General features: G+C 40.1%; 1 protein-coding gene across 1 annotated transcript in view; it reads right to left on the bottom strand.

The window, feature by feature from the left end:
* ar (androgen receptor) overlaps positions 1–20,448 on the bottom strand; it is a 305,542-nt gene that overhangs the window by 57,523 nt on the left and 227,571 nt on the right. The window contains exon 5 of the mRNA XM_041196191.1: positions 694–838. Within this exon, the coding sequence (XP_041052125.1) occupies positions 694–838 (145 nt within the window). The remainder of the gene's footprint in view (positions 1–693; positions 839–20,448) is intronic.

The following is a 20,448-nucleotide window of genomic DNA, read 5'->3' as shown; positions in this document are numbered from 1 at the left end:
GTAGGAAACTGTCTTTTAAACAGTAGCTTAGAAATAAGAATAGTCCAGTTTTCCATTATCAATAGTACCCAATTATAACTGTGGACGAAATAGATTTCATGTCTTCCCCCTAACCAGTATGAGGAACCTTTGAAAATCATTTGATTTAGATACAAGACAGAATCATTATGCTCCAACAAACTTCTATTTTTTGTAGGTTTCAGAAGCAAGTACCTAGCAATAATGCCAATTTTACTGTATACTTTTTTCTTTAAAAACACATTAATCTAACATTGAATCTGAATAGAGAATTGGTGGTATTATAATTTCTTAAGGCATTGAGCTTTAAATACTTTTTCTTTAGCTTGGTCTATCAAATCTTTCATTTGTCATTAGTTTTAATTTGTCCAACAATATTTGAAGTTGGCGTATAGTCAAAAGTAACAAGCGGATCCCTACAAGAGAATTTCAGCACTACTATAAGCCACAATAAATTAAGGACTTGAAATTAAAGCAGACCAAGCATCAGTGATAAGTTTGGAGTCAAGCACTTATAAGTGAGGTTCCGTACGCAGGGAGGGGAAGACTGCCACAGCCAAAAACTATTTTTTTAGGATTTCCTGGTTGAATATTTAATGTGAATTACTTACAAATTAGGTAATTTTAACCAGAGTCAGTGCACAGTACACTCCTACCAGAAATATGTTCACTTACTCATTAAATACCAAGTCTGGTGCAAAGTAGAGCATTCTGGAATTCACAATTCTATAGGACCTCCAACCCATTGCGAAGACCATAACTGCCATCCACGAATACTGTATGAGACTCATTTGGTCATCCACATGTAAATTGCGAAAACCTGCAGACAAGGAGCACTTCTGCTGAAATAAGGTTAAACGATAGTGTGCATTGATCAGTACTTAGCTGTGCAAAGAACAGACCTTCTTAGCAGATAAGCATAAAAAGCAAAATTAACAATAGCGCAAATGTATACACAGATATTTGGAGTTTTGTGCACTAATCAGACTGCATATTTTTAACCACAATCTTAGGCTCATGTGGTTAAATTACAGTGCCAGTATTGATTCAGACTAAATTCAAAATGTCTTCATTTTTTCACTTTCTTATAAGCAGGTAAGTCTTAGTGAATCTACCTTAGCTACATAAGCTTTTTTCAGAGCAGCTTCTAACAAACAAATATAGTTACTGATAATTTCTTGAGATGAACATGATCTATTTCTAAACAACTCCCCATTGGAAAAAAAATGATTGCTTAGGCATTGCAGTCAACAAATATGTGATAGTGGCCAACAATGTTAAGAGTGCAAACCAGTGATGCTTGCTGCTGTTTCTGGGTCATTTCTGAATTGCTGTTAAGATAAATCTATTGTGCGACTGCTAAAGCGCTCAATTTATGCAGTAGAGCAATTAATGAAAAATTATACATTTACTAGAGAGCTGCCCGTATCGCAACAGTAACATAGTTTGCACAATGCAATAATGTTGAATGGATCTTATGCTGCTGCAGAGCTTGCTGTGAGATCATTGGAACTCTTCATTTAAAGATGAGTAACTGCAAATAGCCTTTCCACATTCTATATTTTAATATACTGTTGGGATTACATTCAATGCACCACCAGGACTGGACCTGGCAATTAGACCAATAACAGCACTAAAGGACTGCATGAGTGTCTGGTGACATGCAAAATTCACCACAAGGTCTTATTTTTCTGCTGCACAGTGAGTCGCCCATTTAATGTGCTGGTAACGTTAGTACAGATATGCTTAATAATGGTTAGGTTTAGCAGGAAAGTATTTATAGAATGGTGCTATATTGCCTTGAGAAGGATCCACAGCCAACATCTAAAATGCACATAGCACAACAGCTGTCAAAATCAGCCTGATTCTCAATTTTATGCATAGGATTCCTTCCAGCATTGCTAGCTTTAGCGATGTATAGAGTTTCAGCAGCTTGCTGCCCTCAGATTTACCATCAAAATCATAGAAGCATTATTCAGCAGGGGCAGTATTTCATCAGGTTGGTCGCTGACTAATAAGAACAAAGCAAGAGGGAAACATTCTTAAAACTTGCTGGATTCTCAGATATATTAGGTTATGAACTGAACCCATTTGAGCAATCTGTGCACAATAGTATGCCTGTAATGAACCAAAAAAGGTTTATCGTATTTCAGTGCGCATGCGTATCTGACCACCAGTGCAGGCTTATGCAGGTCAAGCATACTTACCCAGGAGCTTTCATGATGACTTCATTTCAAGACTGTCATCTGTATCACCCTTATTTGAAGGTCAATAGAATGGAAGGATTGCGCCAACAAGATCAAGATTATCCTATGTAGATGAGGTCCACAATACCTAAGTGCCAACTATGGACAAATTACATTGAAGTTTATGCTGCAATCAGGATGATCAAATTGGTATCTCAAAGCAGTGCTTCACATTTCTGGACTGATTGAAAAGAGGCTTATAATACAAATTCATCCCTCGAGAGTTTGACAAAATAGTCTGCATGATCCATGATTTCACTTTGAAAAGGGACTTCAATGTACAGATCAATGAGCAGCATGACAAAGCCATGACAAAGTAAGGAAGCAAAAATGTCAAAAGTAAGTGGCAGTAGTACCAGCAATGCAGTAAAAAAGGCTGCTGTGCCTTCCAAGGAGCACCATAGCTATATCAGTTTTTAATGGGACAACTTATATCTTCAAAGTAACTGTGCTGAACCCATCTTCTGCAGTTTCATGCTCAGTGGTTCAAATACCAACTACTGACATTTTATATTGGGTTCCTGTTGGCTGTAAGTGACAAATAAAAACGCAACACAATGTTCAGTCAAATGTATGGCACTTAGTTCCCCTATTATGTAGTTTGAATATTGACAAAATTTACTGAAACGGTGCTGTTCCTTAATACTTATGCTTTGTTTAAGACTTTTTAATACAAAACTTACAATTGCTTCTAGGAAGATTTCCTGTGGAAGCAGTAAGTACGCTGCTACCCACCAGCGTAGCAGTTTTTCATTGAATTCGGCTGGGAGTCTACTGGCTAGACCTCCTTGGAATGCACATTACAAGGCCATCACAGAATGTTTGTCTCCTCTTCCTGACTGTTCTTGCTAAGGTTTGCAGTGTTTGGCCTGTAAAACTAACTTTTCTTAATTTGTAATGCCCAATTTTACATGTTTTGCTTAATTTCAGGACCATACCATTTTATAATTGTAGTTCACAGCTGGTGAGGAGCTCATATTTTCCCTCACCGACTTAAAACAGCAAACTTGTTTGTATAACCAGCAGGCTTTGTTACTTCAGTAAACTGCTTTTAAGTGACCGTCTGACTTCCTACACTGGTGTAGCTAATATCCAAGTAACAAAATTTCAAGAGATTCAATTTCAAGTATGACATTCAATTTATAAATCCAACTATAACAACATCTTGTATTTATATAGCACCCTTAATGTAATAAAATATTCAAAGGCACTTCACAGAGATATTATAGAACAAAATATGACAGACCATATCTGGAGCTATTAGGGCATATGACCAAAAGCATGATCAATGAGGTACATTTGTCTTAAGTGCCAAGGTTTGTCAAGAGTGTCTAAAGGAGAAAAGCGGGAGGTGAGGCCATGGTGGGATTTGAAAACCAGGATGAGAACTTTAAAATCGAGGCTTGCTTAACTGGGAGCCGCTGTAGGTCAGTGAGCACAGGAACGATGGGTGAACCCTAACCCTTCAATAGCATTTCATGAGTATGTTGCAGCCTTATTTGTTAACAAAACTGTACCTTCTTACACCACTGTAATATTACCCAATTCCGCCTCTGCCTCAGCTCATCTGCTGCTGAATCCTTGCCTTTGTTACCTTCAGACTTGACTATTCTAATCCAATCCTAGTCAGCTTTCTACTCTCCACAAACCTGAGCGAGGCAATCCGAAACTCTGCTGCCCATGTCCTAACTTGTATCAAATCCTGTTCACCCATCGTTCCTGTGCTCACTGACCTACAGTGGCTCCCGGTTAAGCAAGCCTCAATTTTAAAGGTCTCATCCTGGTTTTCAAATCCCACCATGGCCTCACCTCCTGCTTTCCTCCTTTAGACACTCTTGACAAATCTTGGCACTTAAGACAAATGTGCCTTGTTGATCAAGCTTTTGGTCATATGCCCTAATGTCTCCAGATATGGTCTGTCATATTTTGTTCTATAATATCTCTGTGAAGTGCCTTTGAATATTTTATTACATTAAGGGTGCTATATAATTACAAGATGTTGTTGTATTTGGATTTATAAATTGAATGTCATACTTGAAATTGAATCTCTTGAAATCTTGGTACATGGATATTAGCTACACCAGTGTAGGAGGTCAGAAGATCATGTAAAAGCAGTACAGGATCGACCTTAGGCTGGGAATTGCCATGTAAAGCAAAGCAGCCACCTGAAAGACTGCATGGTCAATCACACATGTTCACATAAATTGCAATAATTGACTCCCTTCCTTTGGGATATGTGTACTTAATATGGTTTTTGGCTCAATACTTGTGTTTTGTGTCTGCCTTTTTTATCTTAAATCCAATTCCTTCAAAGTGACTCTTCAGTGGAAAGAATAAGTATGATGGCGTACTATCTCAGTGGAAGCTGCTTAGGACAAAAGTAGCTCTAGTTTCCCTGTGCTGGCTTTTGAAAGACCTGTTTCTATTGTGATTGGGTGGCCATGCCTACTTCCTGATACCTACTGCCATTTGTGCAAGGGCCTTCAAATATTCACTTCAGTTTCTGAGGCCTCTTCAAGCTTTTAAATAACTGTATCAGTACAGAATATCCTTGATTCCAATGTTTGAGCCCAGGATGCAGCCTCCTGCATTGGCTTAAGCTTTAGATGGATGCATGAGATCTGGAAACAGATGTTCCAGTGCGAATGTCCAAAGTTGCAGAATAAGGTAGCATCAGACTACAGGATTACTATGAATGGTAACTAGGATAATGCAGTGGAAATATTGTGAACAGTGTTTTGGGTCACTTGATGCATGGAAGCAATCCTTAAATAGTTCATTTAAAAAACATGTTAAATTTGTATTTGCAACTGCCAACTTGATGCCAAGGTGTTTTCTCTGGGAACATTCATTTGTGTCATTGTCTGGGCCTTGCTCTGGTCTTCGTTGCGGACTGGTCTCTTCTTCGTCCATGGTTAGGCCTCTATGTATTGCAAAGTCATGCAGCAGACAATGACAATCTTGGAGACCTAATGTACTATGAAGTACACTATTATCTGTAAGCATATTTGAAGTGTTGTCAAGATGCCAATTTGTTCTATAAAGATTCTGGGAAGTACATCAGTTTTTCTGCGTTGTTTCTGGTGTAATTAACTAGGGCTGCATAGGATGGTCTCAGTTTATGAATGACAATGCTTATTTGTTACCAAAGGCAGTCTTCATCCTTACACACAGCCTGTGTATCCAAATGAGAATGGCACAGATGAAAGTCTTAGAGTTTAAACATTGTGGCCTATGCCTGAACAGCTAGCATCATGATCTGGATTTTCTTATTAACACAAAAATCATTTGTTTAATATATCAAAATGCCTGATATTGCAGATGTCACCTGTGCTAACCTTGAAGAAACTGGAGACATAAAAATTGAGCGAGTAGGTGACCTTCAGCTGCCACAGGTAATGCAGTTCCTGTGCCGTAAATGGTCCATAGGTATCCTTATTGTAGATGGTGCAGCATTGAAATTGTCCCTATGTTGGCCTGGAGCTTCAAAAGGCAGTTCATCTTGGTCATGACAAATACAGATCTGGTGAATGGATAGCCAGAACACTGAAATAAAACAATACTTTTTTGTGCTACTATTAGGTGTAAAAGCCATTTATTTGTGTTAACAAATCAAAATGATATTTATGTTTACAGAATGGTATGTAGAAAAGTGGTTATGCTACAGGACAAATAACCCAAATATCTGGACTAATGAACCAGAATCATGAGTTCAAATCTCACCAAAATATAGTACCAGATACCTGGAAAACAGGCACTTCTTTGTCCATCATGCAAAATCCTAGCATGGTACCTGGGAAATTTAAGTTTAGTTAATTACTTAAATAAAGTCTGGAATAAAAAACCAGTGACAGTAATGATGACCATGAAACTACCGAAATGTCATAAAACCCATCTGGTTCAGGAAAATCCTTTAAGGTAGGGAAACTGCGACTCTTACCTGGTTGGGCCCATATGTGACTTCAGACCCAGTGCTCTTTGAAATGGCTTAGGGAGCATTAGACAAAAATTAAAACATTGTGGCTGCTGTCTGGGAAGTAGGCATTGCCAGTAATAATCTGGATTTTCTTATTAATGAAAAAGTTGTTTGTTTAATACATCTATATACAGCAAGCAGCCTGATATTGCAGATGTCACATGCTATAGACAAGGTAAACAATCCAAAACTGCTACAAAAAAGCAAAATAAGAATAAAACTGAACAGACCACCCGAAAAGAAAGCAGAAGGTTCTGTGATGAGTTACTTACCTCTGACTCCTGAAAGCTTTTCCACCATCTGCAACACACCAGTCAGGAGTGTGATGGAATACTGTTCAAGCAATTGCAGTTGGCTGATTTAGTCAAAAATCTGGCCAAAAACAAATTTGCAAAAGCAAGGGTAACTTGCCTAGGTCACATCGGCGGACAAGGGTAAGTGTTGCCAAGGACAGCAAAAGTGAACGCTTTAATAGAATTTCCCATTTCTAAAACTAAAAAAGAAACCCTAAGATTTTTAGGCATGTGTGGATTTTATACGAAGAGTGCGCCTAACTTCAGCACATAGCTATACCTCTCACAAATTCGAATGGACTAAATCCAGTAGATTCATTTGGAGAATCTCTGGTAGCAAACAGTAAGAAATCTAATCCTTTGTCCCAATTCTTTGGGTATTCATAGCAATAGGTCTTAATCATGGTTTTGAGAGTCTGACAGCATTTCTCTAAAGCTCCGTGTCTGTGAGAGATACGCAATAGACTTTAGTTGTTTGATACCCAAATTGCTGATTATGTCCTGGAAAACTTTAGGCATGAAGTTAGAACCTTGGTCAGATTATATTTCAATTGGTAGGCCATAACGAGAGAAAAACTGAGTTAACTTTTCCACTATCACTTATCAGTAATTGTCATTAAAGGAACAGCTTCTGGAAATCGGGTTGTCATATCCATGATTGTAAGGATATACTGATGTCCTGCTTTCGTTTTGGGTAATGGTCCTACACAATCTACTAATACCCGACTGAATAGTTCTTCAAAAACTGGTATGGGTATTAAAGGTGTTGGTTTGATTACGTGTTGAGGTTTACCTACTATCTGACATATATGACACGTTTTACAAAATCGCGCTATGTCCTTATGAAGTCTTGGCCAAGAAAATGCCTGTTTATTGATGCCTGGGTTTTCCGCATTCCTACATGTCCTGCCATAGGGATTTCATGTGCTACGCTCAATATCTCCTTACGATATTTGGGTGGTACCACTATCTGATGAACAACCGTCCGTTCCTCATCTGCAGGTCTGTGAGAGTGACTCCACTTCCTCATCAGAACTCCGTTTTTAAGGTAATAGCACTCTGGAATTCCTTCTGCTTGAACTTCAGTGTGAGCTGACTGTGCTAACTTGTTTAATCCTGGATCTGCTTTCTGAGCCTCAATTAATGAAGGCCTGCCAAACACCTCGTTTGAATTATCCTCATCCTTAAAGAAAGTTTCGGATACTCCAACATCTGCTCATGGTATTACTTTGACCTCTGGTGATGGACTTAGTTTAGCCATTGCTCTGGTCACCATACACGATGCAAAAATGCCAGGAACTTGTTCTTGTAACTGCTCCGTCTCTTTAGCCTCTCTTGGACTTTCCATAATTATGGGCGAAACTATAACCTTCACTCTTGCCAAATCATTCCCTAGGAGTAAATCAACTCCATTCATGGGTAATTTCTTAACTACCCCTACAACCACAGATCCAGACAACAAATCACACTCCAATTGCACTTTGTACAATGGAACCAGGATATACTCTCCACTTATTCCGTTTACCAATGCTTTAGCTTTCATTGAGCTCTCTGGAGAGAAAAATAGGTCCTTCTCCAGCAAAGAGTTTGAGTAGCTTCTATATCCCTTAATAATGGGTTTAGCTGCATCATTTAATGAAAAAGGGGTTATTCTTCCTTCAGATAAAAAACCTTAATATCTCTCATCTACCTTATTCATTTCACTTGCATTCACAGCAGTGTTCACCTCCAGACCCCACCAGCCTGGTGTTTCCTTTTAGCTTTTATTACTTACTAAATCCACACCTTGTCTTTTGTTCCAAAATATCCTGGAAGAGCCCACAAACTTTGTCACAACTCACTGCGGGTAGTGCGTGGTAATATCAAGCCCCACTGTTCCCCGAGCCGCAACAAAAATAAAAACCACCAGATTGCCCCAATTCTACCTAACTGTTCACTTTAGGTTAACAAAATATGAGCACCAGGTTTGTAAACTTAATAAGTAACAATGGTTTTCCCCTTTTCCTTTTTACAGGGGTTTTATCAGGGAGAGAGCAGGTTATAGAGATATGAGGAAAAGAGATTTTAGACGTTTTTTCTTTGCAGGCCAGGAGCTTTCTGCTGCACTGTTATCACACAAAACCCTGGTCAAGAGCCAATTAAAATGCTGTTGTCAGGCAGCTCCCTTGGCCAGGACTCCTTTCCGGCACCATCCTGTCTTTCATGGCACACTCTGTTCCAGGACTGCAACATTTTATATATCTCTCTCATCCTGTTCCACTGGACATGTCTTTCAAACTGCAGCCATTGTAATTTTAATTCACAGTCCAACAGAAAATAAAAATATATGTTCTTTACAATAGTCCAAAGAAATAAAAAGATATGTTCCTTACAGAAGAGTGAAGACAATTCAGAGCTAAGCCCCGTTCGAGAGTCTCTTTATTTATGAGCCTCCCGGGAATTTGCTGTTCTGTGTATTTGACAACAGAGGGTATCCTGACGTTTCCTTTCATTTTAAGATGGTGAAGGGCAACACAGGCATCTCTGCTCAAGAGAGAAAAAGATTGGTATTGGGTGACATACATGACTTTGAATATCTGCTTGTCACCATAATTTAGTGGTTCGAGGGTGACGTCTATGGCTAGAAATCAGATTCCTCCCGGCCCATAGAGTGGTATGTCAGTCATTCGTTACCAGAGGTCTCTCAGCCATGGTTCCTTATTCAAGAAGATCATAACACTAGTTCCCATGTCCAATTTAAAATTGGTGAGGTGACCATTTACTTTTTGCCACACGGCAAAAAGAGAATCCAGGAACCTTGACCTCACAAAGCAGGGTTGGGTCTCTTCTTGCTGTGGTATCTCAATTTCATGGATTTTCTTGGGATCCTCTGCCTGTCTGAGCATCTATTTCTGACCTTATGATGGAGGTAAAGTCACTAATGAAGCAGCTGAAGATGGTTGGGCCTAGGACACTACCCTGAGGAACTCCTGCAGTGATGTCCTGGGACTGAGATGTTTGATCTCCAACAACCACAATCATCTTCCTTTGTACTAGATATGACCCCAACCTGCAGAGAGTTTTCCCCCTTATTCCCACTGACTTCAGTTTTGCTATGAATCGTTGATGCCATAACTTGGTCAAATGCCTTGATGTTATGGGCAGTCACTCTCACCTCACCTCTTGAGTTCAGCTCTTTTGTTCATGTTTGGACTAAGGCTGGAATGAGATGAGGATCTGAGTGGCCCTTCCAGAACCCAAAGCATCTACAAGAAATGTAAGGAACTTAAATGTAAACTAAAGAGAGAAGGAGAGTATAGGAAAGGATGAAGGAAGGACACTGATGGTAAGGGAATAAATAAGAGTTATAGAATGGGAGTCTAAAAAGATGGTTGAACATAAAGTAAGAGCAAATCCTATTAAAAATGAATTAAAAAGTCAGGAGAGCAATGCACATGGTGTCTGAAATAAAATGGGGAGCTGCAAGTCATGTGTTGGGAGGTAACCAGGCATTGTAGAAATTACCAAGACGTGGCTAAAGAAAAATCAGGACTGGGAATTAAACATTGCAGAGTGTAACATATTTAGAAAAGATAGAGGGGGAAAGCGGAAGTGGAGTAGTTTTTACTGACTAGATATAACATAAAAGCAGTGGAAACATGGACACAGCAATCAACACGACCAAAATAGAATCCATATGGGTGGAGATAAAAGATAATAAAGGTGTAGTCAACAGAGAACCTAATAGTGGAAGGGAAGTGGAAGAAATATGGAGACAAATTAGGGAATTGAGTGAGAAACACTTGGAATAATAATCACAGGGGATTTCCAATACCCAGATATTAACTGGACAGAAGAGGTAGGTAAAGGGGTTAAGGGAACAGAGTTTCTACAATGTGTACATTTTAACCCAATATGTAAAAAAGGCCAACAAGGGAAAATTTGTTATTAGATCCAATAATGGGAAATGAACCAGAGCAGGCAAGAGAAGTAAAAGTAGGATAACATTTAGGCAACAGTGATCATAATATATTACATTTTAAGATGACGATAGAGAAGGACATAAGTATGATGAAAACCAGGTTAATGGACTGCAGCAAGTCACAGTGAGAGGGAGGAGGGTGATGCAGTAGGGTGGTAGGTCCAGGGTAGTTGGGTAGCTGAAAGTTTCATGGTGAGGGTGGGCACAGAAACAGATGGCTCTGATAACAGGAGGGTTCAGGGTGGGCATGGGGATAGTAATGAGTGTTGGCTCAAATGGGAGAGAAAGCGTGTGAAGGGTGATGGCTATAGATGCAAAGCTAATAGGGGAGGTTCAAGGATGACAGAGGGGAGAGGAATGGTTATATTGTGTGGGTCAAGGAAGATGGGGGAAGTTGGTGGGTGACAGGGGGAAGGTAGAAGATGGTGGATCGAGTCTGGAATGTGATGTCTACCATTTTAGTGTTCTCACCTATATAAGACTGTTGCCCTGAAACTGGGATACCTCAAAGTGGGAGGAGGGTTTTTCCGGGTGGGTGGAGTTTAAGGTGAGCACAATTGGCTGACTAAAGGGACATCCTAATAATCATGATGCAACTGGATGAGAACCATGCTCAGTTGTATTCTTCTTTCTATGCAAGGAGCTATTGACTGCTCAAGTGTGGTCTTGACAGCTCCTGGGCAACAGCAAATCACATGTATCAATAGGAAAGGCTTTGATTCTTTGAATGTGCAGCTGACATGTGATCACAGAAGACAAATCCTGTATGTCAGTGCTCGGTTACCCAGGAGCTCTCACTATGCCTACATTCTGAACCACTTCCAGCTGCCACAAAATTTTAAAGGACCTTGGCCATTTGGATGCGGATAACCCCAGAAGACCTGGCTGATGATGTCAGTTTTCCGTCCACAGAGTGCTGCTGAGAAGTAGAATGCCGCACATGCCTACACAAGGTCCATGACAGGTGACAGGCTTCCTAAAGATGAGGTTCAGATGTTTACACTGCTCAGGAGGAGCTCCCCAGTACTCACCACATAGTGTGCCTGGATCACCGTTGCCTGCTGCAGCCTGCACAACCTCACATATCAAAGAGGGGAGATGTCCTGGCTGAGGGAGGCCTAGACGACCGGGATGACACTTTGTAGTAAGTAGACGGTGCCACTTACCCTGGCTGAGTGCAGATTGTTCATCTTTTTCCCACACCGCTGGCCGTTTCTTTTATGGGTGCCACAGGCGCTAACCTCCAATGTGATCACCGCTCAAGCTGTTGCAGTCAGATGAGAGGGCTTCCTGCTGCCATTCCTGGGCAACAGCACCTCCCACATTTCCTGGATGACCTGGAAGAAAACCTGCAGGGGGCTTTGCTAAACCATGGGGCCACACTTTGTTTGCTCTGTGACAGTCTGGTCAATGCAGAATCCGGAGTTCCAGGGTTTCAGTGAGCGAATGGCTGTCTGGGTGCCCTTTAAATATGGCACCTGGACCATCGACTTCATGAGGCAACAGCGAGAACGACAACTTCCTGCCCCAGGTGGATGCATATGTAATACGCTGATCAGTGCAAGATTGCGCGTGGTCAGCTGGCCCACTGCACACCCACCCGCCACCCCCCCCCCCCCCCCACCCCACTCAGTAGACATTACTCCCAATTCCATGCCCTCCACCAAACTTAGACTCTAGAACAGAAAACTCCAGCCCTAGAAATGAACAATGTAATAATGAATAGTCAGCATGGATTTCAACCTTGCTTGACCAACCTTGTGAAAGGCAATTATTGAATTATTTGAGGAGGCAACAGAGTAGACAATGGTAATGCAGCAGGCATAACTTACCTGGATTTTCAAAAGGCTTTTGATAAGATGCCCCATAATAGACTAATGAATAAGGTTAGAGAATGTGAACTCAAGGGACAAGTAGCAGAATACATTGCTAGCTGGCTTCAAGGTAGAGTGATTAGAGTGGGAGTATTCAGAATGGCAGAAGGTGGGAAGTGTTGTTCCATGAGGATCAATGCTGGGACCACTGCTGTTCACAATTTACATTAACAATTTGGATTTTGGAAGCAGAAACATAGGCCAGAATTTTCCCATTGGCGAGTTGGGGGCGGGGCCCCCGACATCATCCCGGCCCATTTAAATCTTTAGGAAGGCGGGCGGACAGCGAAATCAGAGGTATTGAATGAGTACTTTGCACCTGTATTTACAAAGGAAGAAGACACTACCAAGACCAAGGGAAGAGAGGAGGTAACTGGTACACTGATAGAATTTACATTTGAGAAGGAGGAGGTATTAGAAAGGTTATCTTTACTTAAAATAGATAAGGTATTAGGACCGGAAGGAAAGCATCCAAGGGTACTGAGGGAAGTGAGTGTATAAATTGCAGAGGCACCAGTGATAATCTTTGTTAGACATGGGGGAGGTGCCAAAGGGCTGGAGAAATGCAAGTGTTACACCATTGTTCAAAGAGGGTTGCAAGAATAAAGCTGGCAACTACAGACCAGTCAGTTTGACCTCACTGGCAGGGAAACCTCTGGAAATGATAGTTTGGGATAAAATCAATAGTCATTTAGACAAGTGCAGGATAATTAAGGAAAGCCAGCACGGATTCATTGAGGGAAAATCATGTTTAACTAACTGGCTGGAATTTTTTTGAGAGAACGTTGATAAGGGAAATAATGTTGATGTGGTGTATGTGGATTTTCAAAAGGCATTTGATACAGTGCCACACAACAAACTTGTGACCAAATTTCTAGGTCATAGAATAAAAGGGAAAGTAGGCACTTGGATAAGAAATTGGCTGAGCAACAGGAAACAGAATAGTGATAAATAGTTATTTTTCAGATTGGAGAAAGGTTTGTTGGAGTTCCCCAGGTGTCAGTGTTGGGACCTTTGCTCTTCCTGATATATATTAGGGGAAGGCTGTGGTGTGAAGGGCATGATTTCAAAACTTGCACAGATTGGAAATGTTATCAACTGTGATGAGGATTGTCTTGAACTTCGAAAGGACACAGACATATTGGTGGATTGGGTAGATATGTGGCAGATGAAATTTAATGCAGACAAGCGTGAGGTGATCCATTTTGGCAGGAAGAATATGGTGAGATAGTATAAAATAAAGAGAGAGCAACTCTAAAGGAGGTGCAGGAACAGAGGGACCTCAGTGTATATGTACATAGGTCATTGGAGATGGCAGGGAATGTTGAGAGAGCAGTTAATAAAACATGTAGTATTTTAGGCTTTATTAACAGGGGCATTGAGTACAAGAGAAGGAGGTAATGTTGAACTTGTGTAAGACACTTGTTAGACCTCATCTGGAATACTGCATCCAGTTCTGGGCGCCATACTTGAGGAAAGATGTGAAGGCATTGGAGAGAGTACAGAGGAGATTCACAAAAATGATTCCAGGGAAAAAAAAAAACTGTAGCTATGAGGATAGATTGGAGAGGCTGGGACTCTCTTCGTTGGAGAAAAGAAGGCTGAAAGGAGACTTAATGGAGGTTATTTAAGATCCTGAGGGGTGTGGACAGGGTAAATAGTGAGAAACTGTTTCCACTCAAGAGAACTAGAGAGCACAGATTCAAAATAATTGGCAAAAAGGGAAAAAGTGATGGGAGGAAAAAATTTTTCACCCAGAGAGTGGTTGGAGTCATGGACAAACTTCCTGAAAGGGTGGTGGAAGCAGGTTCGATCGAGGTATTCAAAGGGGAATTGGATTGCTACCTGAGAAGAAATAATGTGCAAGGTTATGGGGGTAAGGCAGGGGAGTGGGACTCGGTGGAATGTCCTTTCAGAGAGCCAGTGCAGACTTAATGGGCTGAATGGCCTCCTTCTGCATTGTAAAGATTCTGTGATTCAACTATCTTACCTTCAATATAACTCTTTGATTATGTGACTCATATGAATAATTTATATTTGTAATTGAGTTTTACAACCCTCTTTCCCAGCATTTTAGGTTTCTTCATCTGGGAACTACATAAATAATTTAAATATTTTATTGAATTAAGGGTACACCTGTTGGCTTCATTAAAAAGCTCAAAGGTGGGTCCTCCATTATTTAAGTTTTACAATCTACCTCCAACCTTGTAAGATAAACATAGGTCAGCTTTTAAATGTAATTAATACAAGCTTGTTTATTTGCATTTACTTCAGTTGTTTATCAGTTTCTCAATCAGACGTTTCTACTTATCTTACATTTAACACTTTAATTCCTAAAACTAAAACATATGGATTAAGGAGTAGATATTTGCAACACAAGGCCATAAAAAAGAAACCAAGCAGTATATTTATTTTCTAGAGTGGTAGAATTGAAAGTTCTGCCAAACCTGTATCGAACCTTGGTTAGAGTACACTTAGCATACTGTGTGCAGTTCTGGTCACCATACAATAAGAAAGGATATGGAGGCACTGGAGAGGGTACAGGGAATATTTCCAAGAATAATGCCATAAATATGTGGATATACATATCAGGAAAGGGTTGACAGATTGGATATGATTAGCTCGATACTTGGCAATGCTACATCTGTGTCAAACGCCTGTGAACTAATGAAGATGATGGACATCTTACTATTAAAGCACTGCACAGAATATAGGCAATTTAATGTGAAAAGATGGACTCCAAGGGGTCAGATAGCCTTCTTCTGTGTTTTTCCTGTACTGACAGGGACTGTATCTGGGAAGTCATTAAACTGTAAATAAGCTTTTGGGGACATTCCATTGGAGAGGCTTCAGAATGCAACAGATCACTTTAGAGTTAACAGTTATTATTGTCTAAATGTCAACAGAAATGGAGTTACAATAGTTATCCAGACTTGGTGTCTGCAAATTGAAATTCCACAAAGACAGGTGCAAGGAGATACAATTTCGTCCTTCATTGTTTCAGGATTGCTTAGCCCATCAAGTCCTTTGTGTTGGCAATGTGAACACCAATACTGTGGTCACATGACAGAAACTGACCTGTGTTAGGAAACATCTTTCTAATTTACAGGGTCAGAACAGGGGGCAGTCAGCCTGGGACAACTACCATAGAGGGAAGGGATTTCATTCAGAAAAGGCAGAACCTTGCCTAGAGAATTCAGTAAAAGGCAGAGGAGCAAGGCTATTCTTAAGCCGCAGATTATACTTTCACTACAGTGGCTTGACCGCAATTTGACTGGAAAAGCTTGTTCTGCTATAGCAGGACACAGTTGCAGAACAATGACTTTGTGTGAGGAGAAGCAAGCAAAGCTCTCTAAGAAAAGGCCAGTTTTCTGTTTGGCAGGAAGAAAAATATAACTCCAGAAATGCTTGGGAAAGCAATATTCAAGTGAGCTAAAAGAGACTGAATCATATAAGTCATATAAATAGCTCAGGCTTGCCAAAGTGCCGAGAGTTTGTATCAGAGGACCAGGCCATGAGTTGAGTGTTGTTGTTTAGCTGAAGAGAAACTGTGGCAAGCTACACATCAGGACTGTCATGACCCAACTGATAGAGGGTTCGTAGATATGCACCTTGTTGGTGTTAACTGTACCTGGAGACCTTGGATAGAACACAGCTGCCAATGAACACAACTCAAGGGCCAAATCGATTGCGTGGGAAAAGCAAGAGGTCTTACATAGCAGAGGCCAAGTTAGGGAGCTCTGAAACTGTGCGTGGCACCACATGCGGACTGATGCGAGTGCTTGTAGTTTTGTAAGACATAGTTTTGTTGTATGGACTATTTAAAGTGAAATTAATTTGAATGAAATACTATTTGTCTGTTAATGCATGCTGAATTTTATGTTGATCTTGGGTTTGACTGTTACCATAAAAGTTTTAAAAAGTGAAATCTCGTTAATCAATTCTTTTTGTAAGGGGTTGATTGGGGATCCCTTTTTTCAGGTTATTGATCTCTACGGGGACAATAACATGGGTCCCTCCTCTCTTGAAAAAAGGTTGAGGGATGACCTAATTGATGTCTTTAAACATACGAAAGGTTTTGATCAAGTGAATACATAGAAAATGTTTTCTATTGTGGAGAACAGCATAACTAGAGACTATATAAGATTGTCACCAAGAAATCCAATAAGGAATTAAGAAGAAACTTCTTTACCCAAAGAGAGCAGCTGGTGGAATTTAAATTCATTAATAAATCTGGACTATAAAGCTAGTCTCAGTAATAGCGACCATGAAACTTTTGTTGATTGTTGTAAAAACCCATCTAGTTCCCTAATGTCCTTCAGGGAAGAAAATCTGCCATCCTTACCTGAGAACAAGGAATACAGGATGTAGTTGAGCCAATAGTTTAGATGCATTTAAGGGGAAGTTAGATAAGCAAATTAGGGAGAAGGGAATAGAGGGTTATTATGATAGATTTAGACAAAGATGGGAGGAGACTTAGGTGGAGCATAAAAGTCAGCATGGACTGGTTGGGCCAAAGGGCCTGTCTCTCTGTATATCCTAAGTCCTATGATGTGAAGGCTTTAGAGAGGATGTAGAAGTGATTTTTGAGAATGGTTCCACAGTTGAGAGACTTGGGTTATGAGGATAGATTGGAGAATTTGGGGCTGTTCTCCTTAGAGACAAGATTTGATAGCAGTGTTCAAAATCATGAGGGGTCTAGACAGAGATAGGGAGAAGCTGATTCCTTTGGCGGAGGGGCAGAGAACCAGAGGGCACTGACTTAAAGTAATCAGAAAGGCACCAATGGCAAAATCAGAAAGCATTTTTTTATGCAATGAGTGGTTAGGATCTAGAATATACTGCCTGAGAGGGTGGTGGAGGCAGATTAAGCTGTGGGTTTCAAAAGAGAAAGTAGGGGATAAGCTCCGGAAGATATAAAATTTGCAGGGTTACGGAAAAAGGGTAACATAATAGGACTAGCTATATAGCTTTTGCAGAGAGCTGGTGTGGACCTGATGAACTGAATAGCCTCCTTTTGTGCTGTAATCATCCTACTATCCATGTGTGCACATTATCAAGTGCTTTTGAAAATCCAAACACTGTATGCATTGGTTCCCCTTAGTGAGCTATAACCACAAAAATGTTCAACAGATTTTTCAAACAAAATTTCTCTTTCAGAAATTAGTGTTGACTTTCCAGATCACATTATGATTCTCTAAGTGCTCTATTACCATATCCCTAATAATAAATTATAGCATTTTCATTACTGTGTTTGCCAGGTTAACTGGCTTAAGGCTCCCCATTTTTTTCTCCTCCTCCAGATTTTACAACAATGGACAAAAGTTTCATGGTCACTATTACTGAGACTAGCTTTATATTCCAGATTTATTAATGAATTTAAATTCCATCAGCTGTTGTAGTGGGATTTGAACACTTGTCCCCAGACTATTAGCCTGGGCCTCTGGGTTACAAGCCAAGTGACATTACCACCACGCTACCATCTCTTTCATCAAATGGGTCTATTACCTTGCAGAAAAAAACAATAGAAACTGATAACTCAACTTGTGCCTGATTTGTGGCTGAGTAACTGAAAAGTTGAATTAAGCAATTTAAAATTAAAAGCGACCTTCCATTCTTGCCTGTTTCCATACTTGCTTGCCAGAATCAGATAGTGAGCTTTAATAAGTGAGGCAAAAAATGGACTGTCCTATTTGTTAGAGGCTGGAAGGAACTCTCCTGAAAATCATGCTATGATAAGTCTGCCAAGAGGTAGTGATTGGAGCAAATTCTGTCAACAATTCCTAAGAGATCTAACTGCAAATGGAACAAAGATGGCATATGTGAGTTAGGCGCTATGGTGGGGTTACCTGGCAGCTTCCTAAATCAAATGTCTGAATCAAGTATGCCTGTCACAAGAGTTTTTCAAGACCCATCCTTTTTTATGCTGCTCCATCCAAAACACAAATATAACCATTGAGCCCTCTATGATTATCATGCATCAGCTTACTGTAGTAGGACATAAATATAAGCTGCAACTAAAAATGAAATCTCAATGGGGCTTCACAGCAAACCTTTCTAATATACCCGAGCTACACAATGTACATTCATTCATTGTCACCACATAATATTGGCTGGAGGAGGGCCCAAAAATGTCAAAATCTTGATTGCCATTGAAACCGATTGACTTATCATAGCTCTCTCAAACTCAGTACAATCCTACTTGTTATGCCTTCTCACTCAAAATCAGAACATTTTCACTATTTTCAATGCAAGTATTGTTTAAAAGAGTGTTTTGCAGACAGCATCACAACAATTTTTTCTAATTCACAAGAACAGCTATGTATTTGGCCTTCAGCAAGATATCATATATTTCTTGGTATCAATCATGGAACATATCTAAGTGGCAAACAACAGCCCTCTCTGTGAGATATAATTTCAAACGCTGCAACCAAATATTACTCTTTTCCTTACAATCTTTCTTTGTACATATCTGTATTGGATGCTTTTTTTGAAGGTGGAAGTGACAACTAAAGATCAGCAGATAATGAAGTGTTAAGCTTCGCTATTTTTTCTCACTGGAGTCAGCAGCTATGAAGGCAAAGGATAGCCTGAAAGATGTAAGAAGCAGCTTGATGTCCTCCCTTCCTCACACTCAAAGCTTGCCCAAAATCCTGCCACATGATCTTTGCCCCTGCCCTTGCTTAGTTACCTTGGTTCTCTATCCTCATTCAATTTAAAATCCTTGCCCTTATCTTTAAATTTCTACGTTGTCTCTCCTCTCCCAACATCTTCATTCTCCTCCTGTCCTACATCCTCCTGAATGCTTCATTACCATTTGGTCTCTTAATGCCAGCCTCTGCCCTACCAGTGATGGAAGCGCCTTCAACTGATAGGGCCATGTTTTTCCTTCCTAAACTTCTCTGCCTCCCTACTTTCTTATTTACCCTGCTTCAGGGATGTACAGAATGGGAACAGTGTGACTGTGGGGGAGTGTCAGCCTCTCAGTAAGACTGTACGTTTCAATGTCCTCAAGGTCACTAAAGCCGCGAGAGCTAGCAAACAATTCCAGAAATTTGGATTATGATTGTAAAGTAAATCAGCTACAATAAAGCTTTTGTGAACAGATTAAAAAAAAACCTCATAAAATTAATTTCATTGAGCAAGTTTTTGGTCTTCTTTTCCAATTTCTCTTTTGCGAACTCAATGTCAATTTTCCCCATGCATATCTGTGAAGCATCTTTACATAACTGCACCATACAAAGGTCAGCTGTATCACATTCTCCAACTCTATTTTTGGAAGTCATTCCCTTAGTTGTGATTAAAGATAAGTTGCCTTCTTGAAGCCCATCTATATGAATGATTTCATACTCCCCTTATTTACTTGTGCACTCAATTCCTTCCCCCTTTCCCTGTCTTTTAGATCTCGCAAGACAAATGCCACGCTACATCCAACAGGATGGGCAGCTGATATGCTTTCAGCAAATACCAGTTTGCTACTTTTGTACAAAACTATTATTTTGGATTGGTTGCTTATTATAGAAATAATCGGATCTTCGTTCTGAATGGTTTTAAGTGCAAGTGGCGTGTTGAAAGCCTATGCAACTGAGACCATAGTAAACATTATTACAATTTTTTTTAGATTTGTATTTTTAATTGGTGCACAGAGCTCATATGTACTTGACCTTATTCCTGCATTCCTGATGAATGGTGGGTGAGGTATAGTGTTAGGCCATGTCATAATTTGGAACTTGTTATGATAATTTATTGGGAATATGATGAACGGATTCTTGTGCTGGAGCTTCGAAGTTTAATTGAATAGCTGTCCAGTAAATGTTTGTCATCAATTCAGCTGCTTCAGTGGATCTGGCAATTATTCAGACTTGCCTTATTGCTTCTTTCTTCTTCATCCTCCTTTTGCAACTTCCGCAAGGTGACCCCGCTCCTGATAATTTTTTTGCTGCTACATAACAAGACATCTCTGAACCATTCCAAATGGTGGAATGTTTGTTAAGTATGTTTATGGCTTGCTGTATCCTTTTGGAGACAGATATCTCATTATTTTTCTGCTGCAGTTCTTCGATTCCATACTTGTGTCGTC

This window comes from Carcharodon carcharias, chromosome 9, assembly GCF_017639515.1.
Source record: "Carcharodon carcharias isolate sCarCar2 chromosome 9, sCarCar2.pri, whole genome shotgun sequence".
Lineage (NCBI taxonomy): Eukaryota > Metazoa > Chordata > Chondrichthyes > Lamniformes > Lamnidae > Carcharodon > Carcharodon carcharias.
Note: the sequence above shows the minus strand (reverse complement) of the source record. Positions and strands in the feature narration are given on the sequence as shown.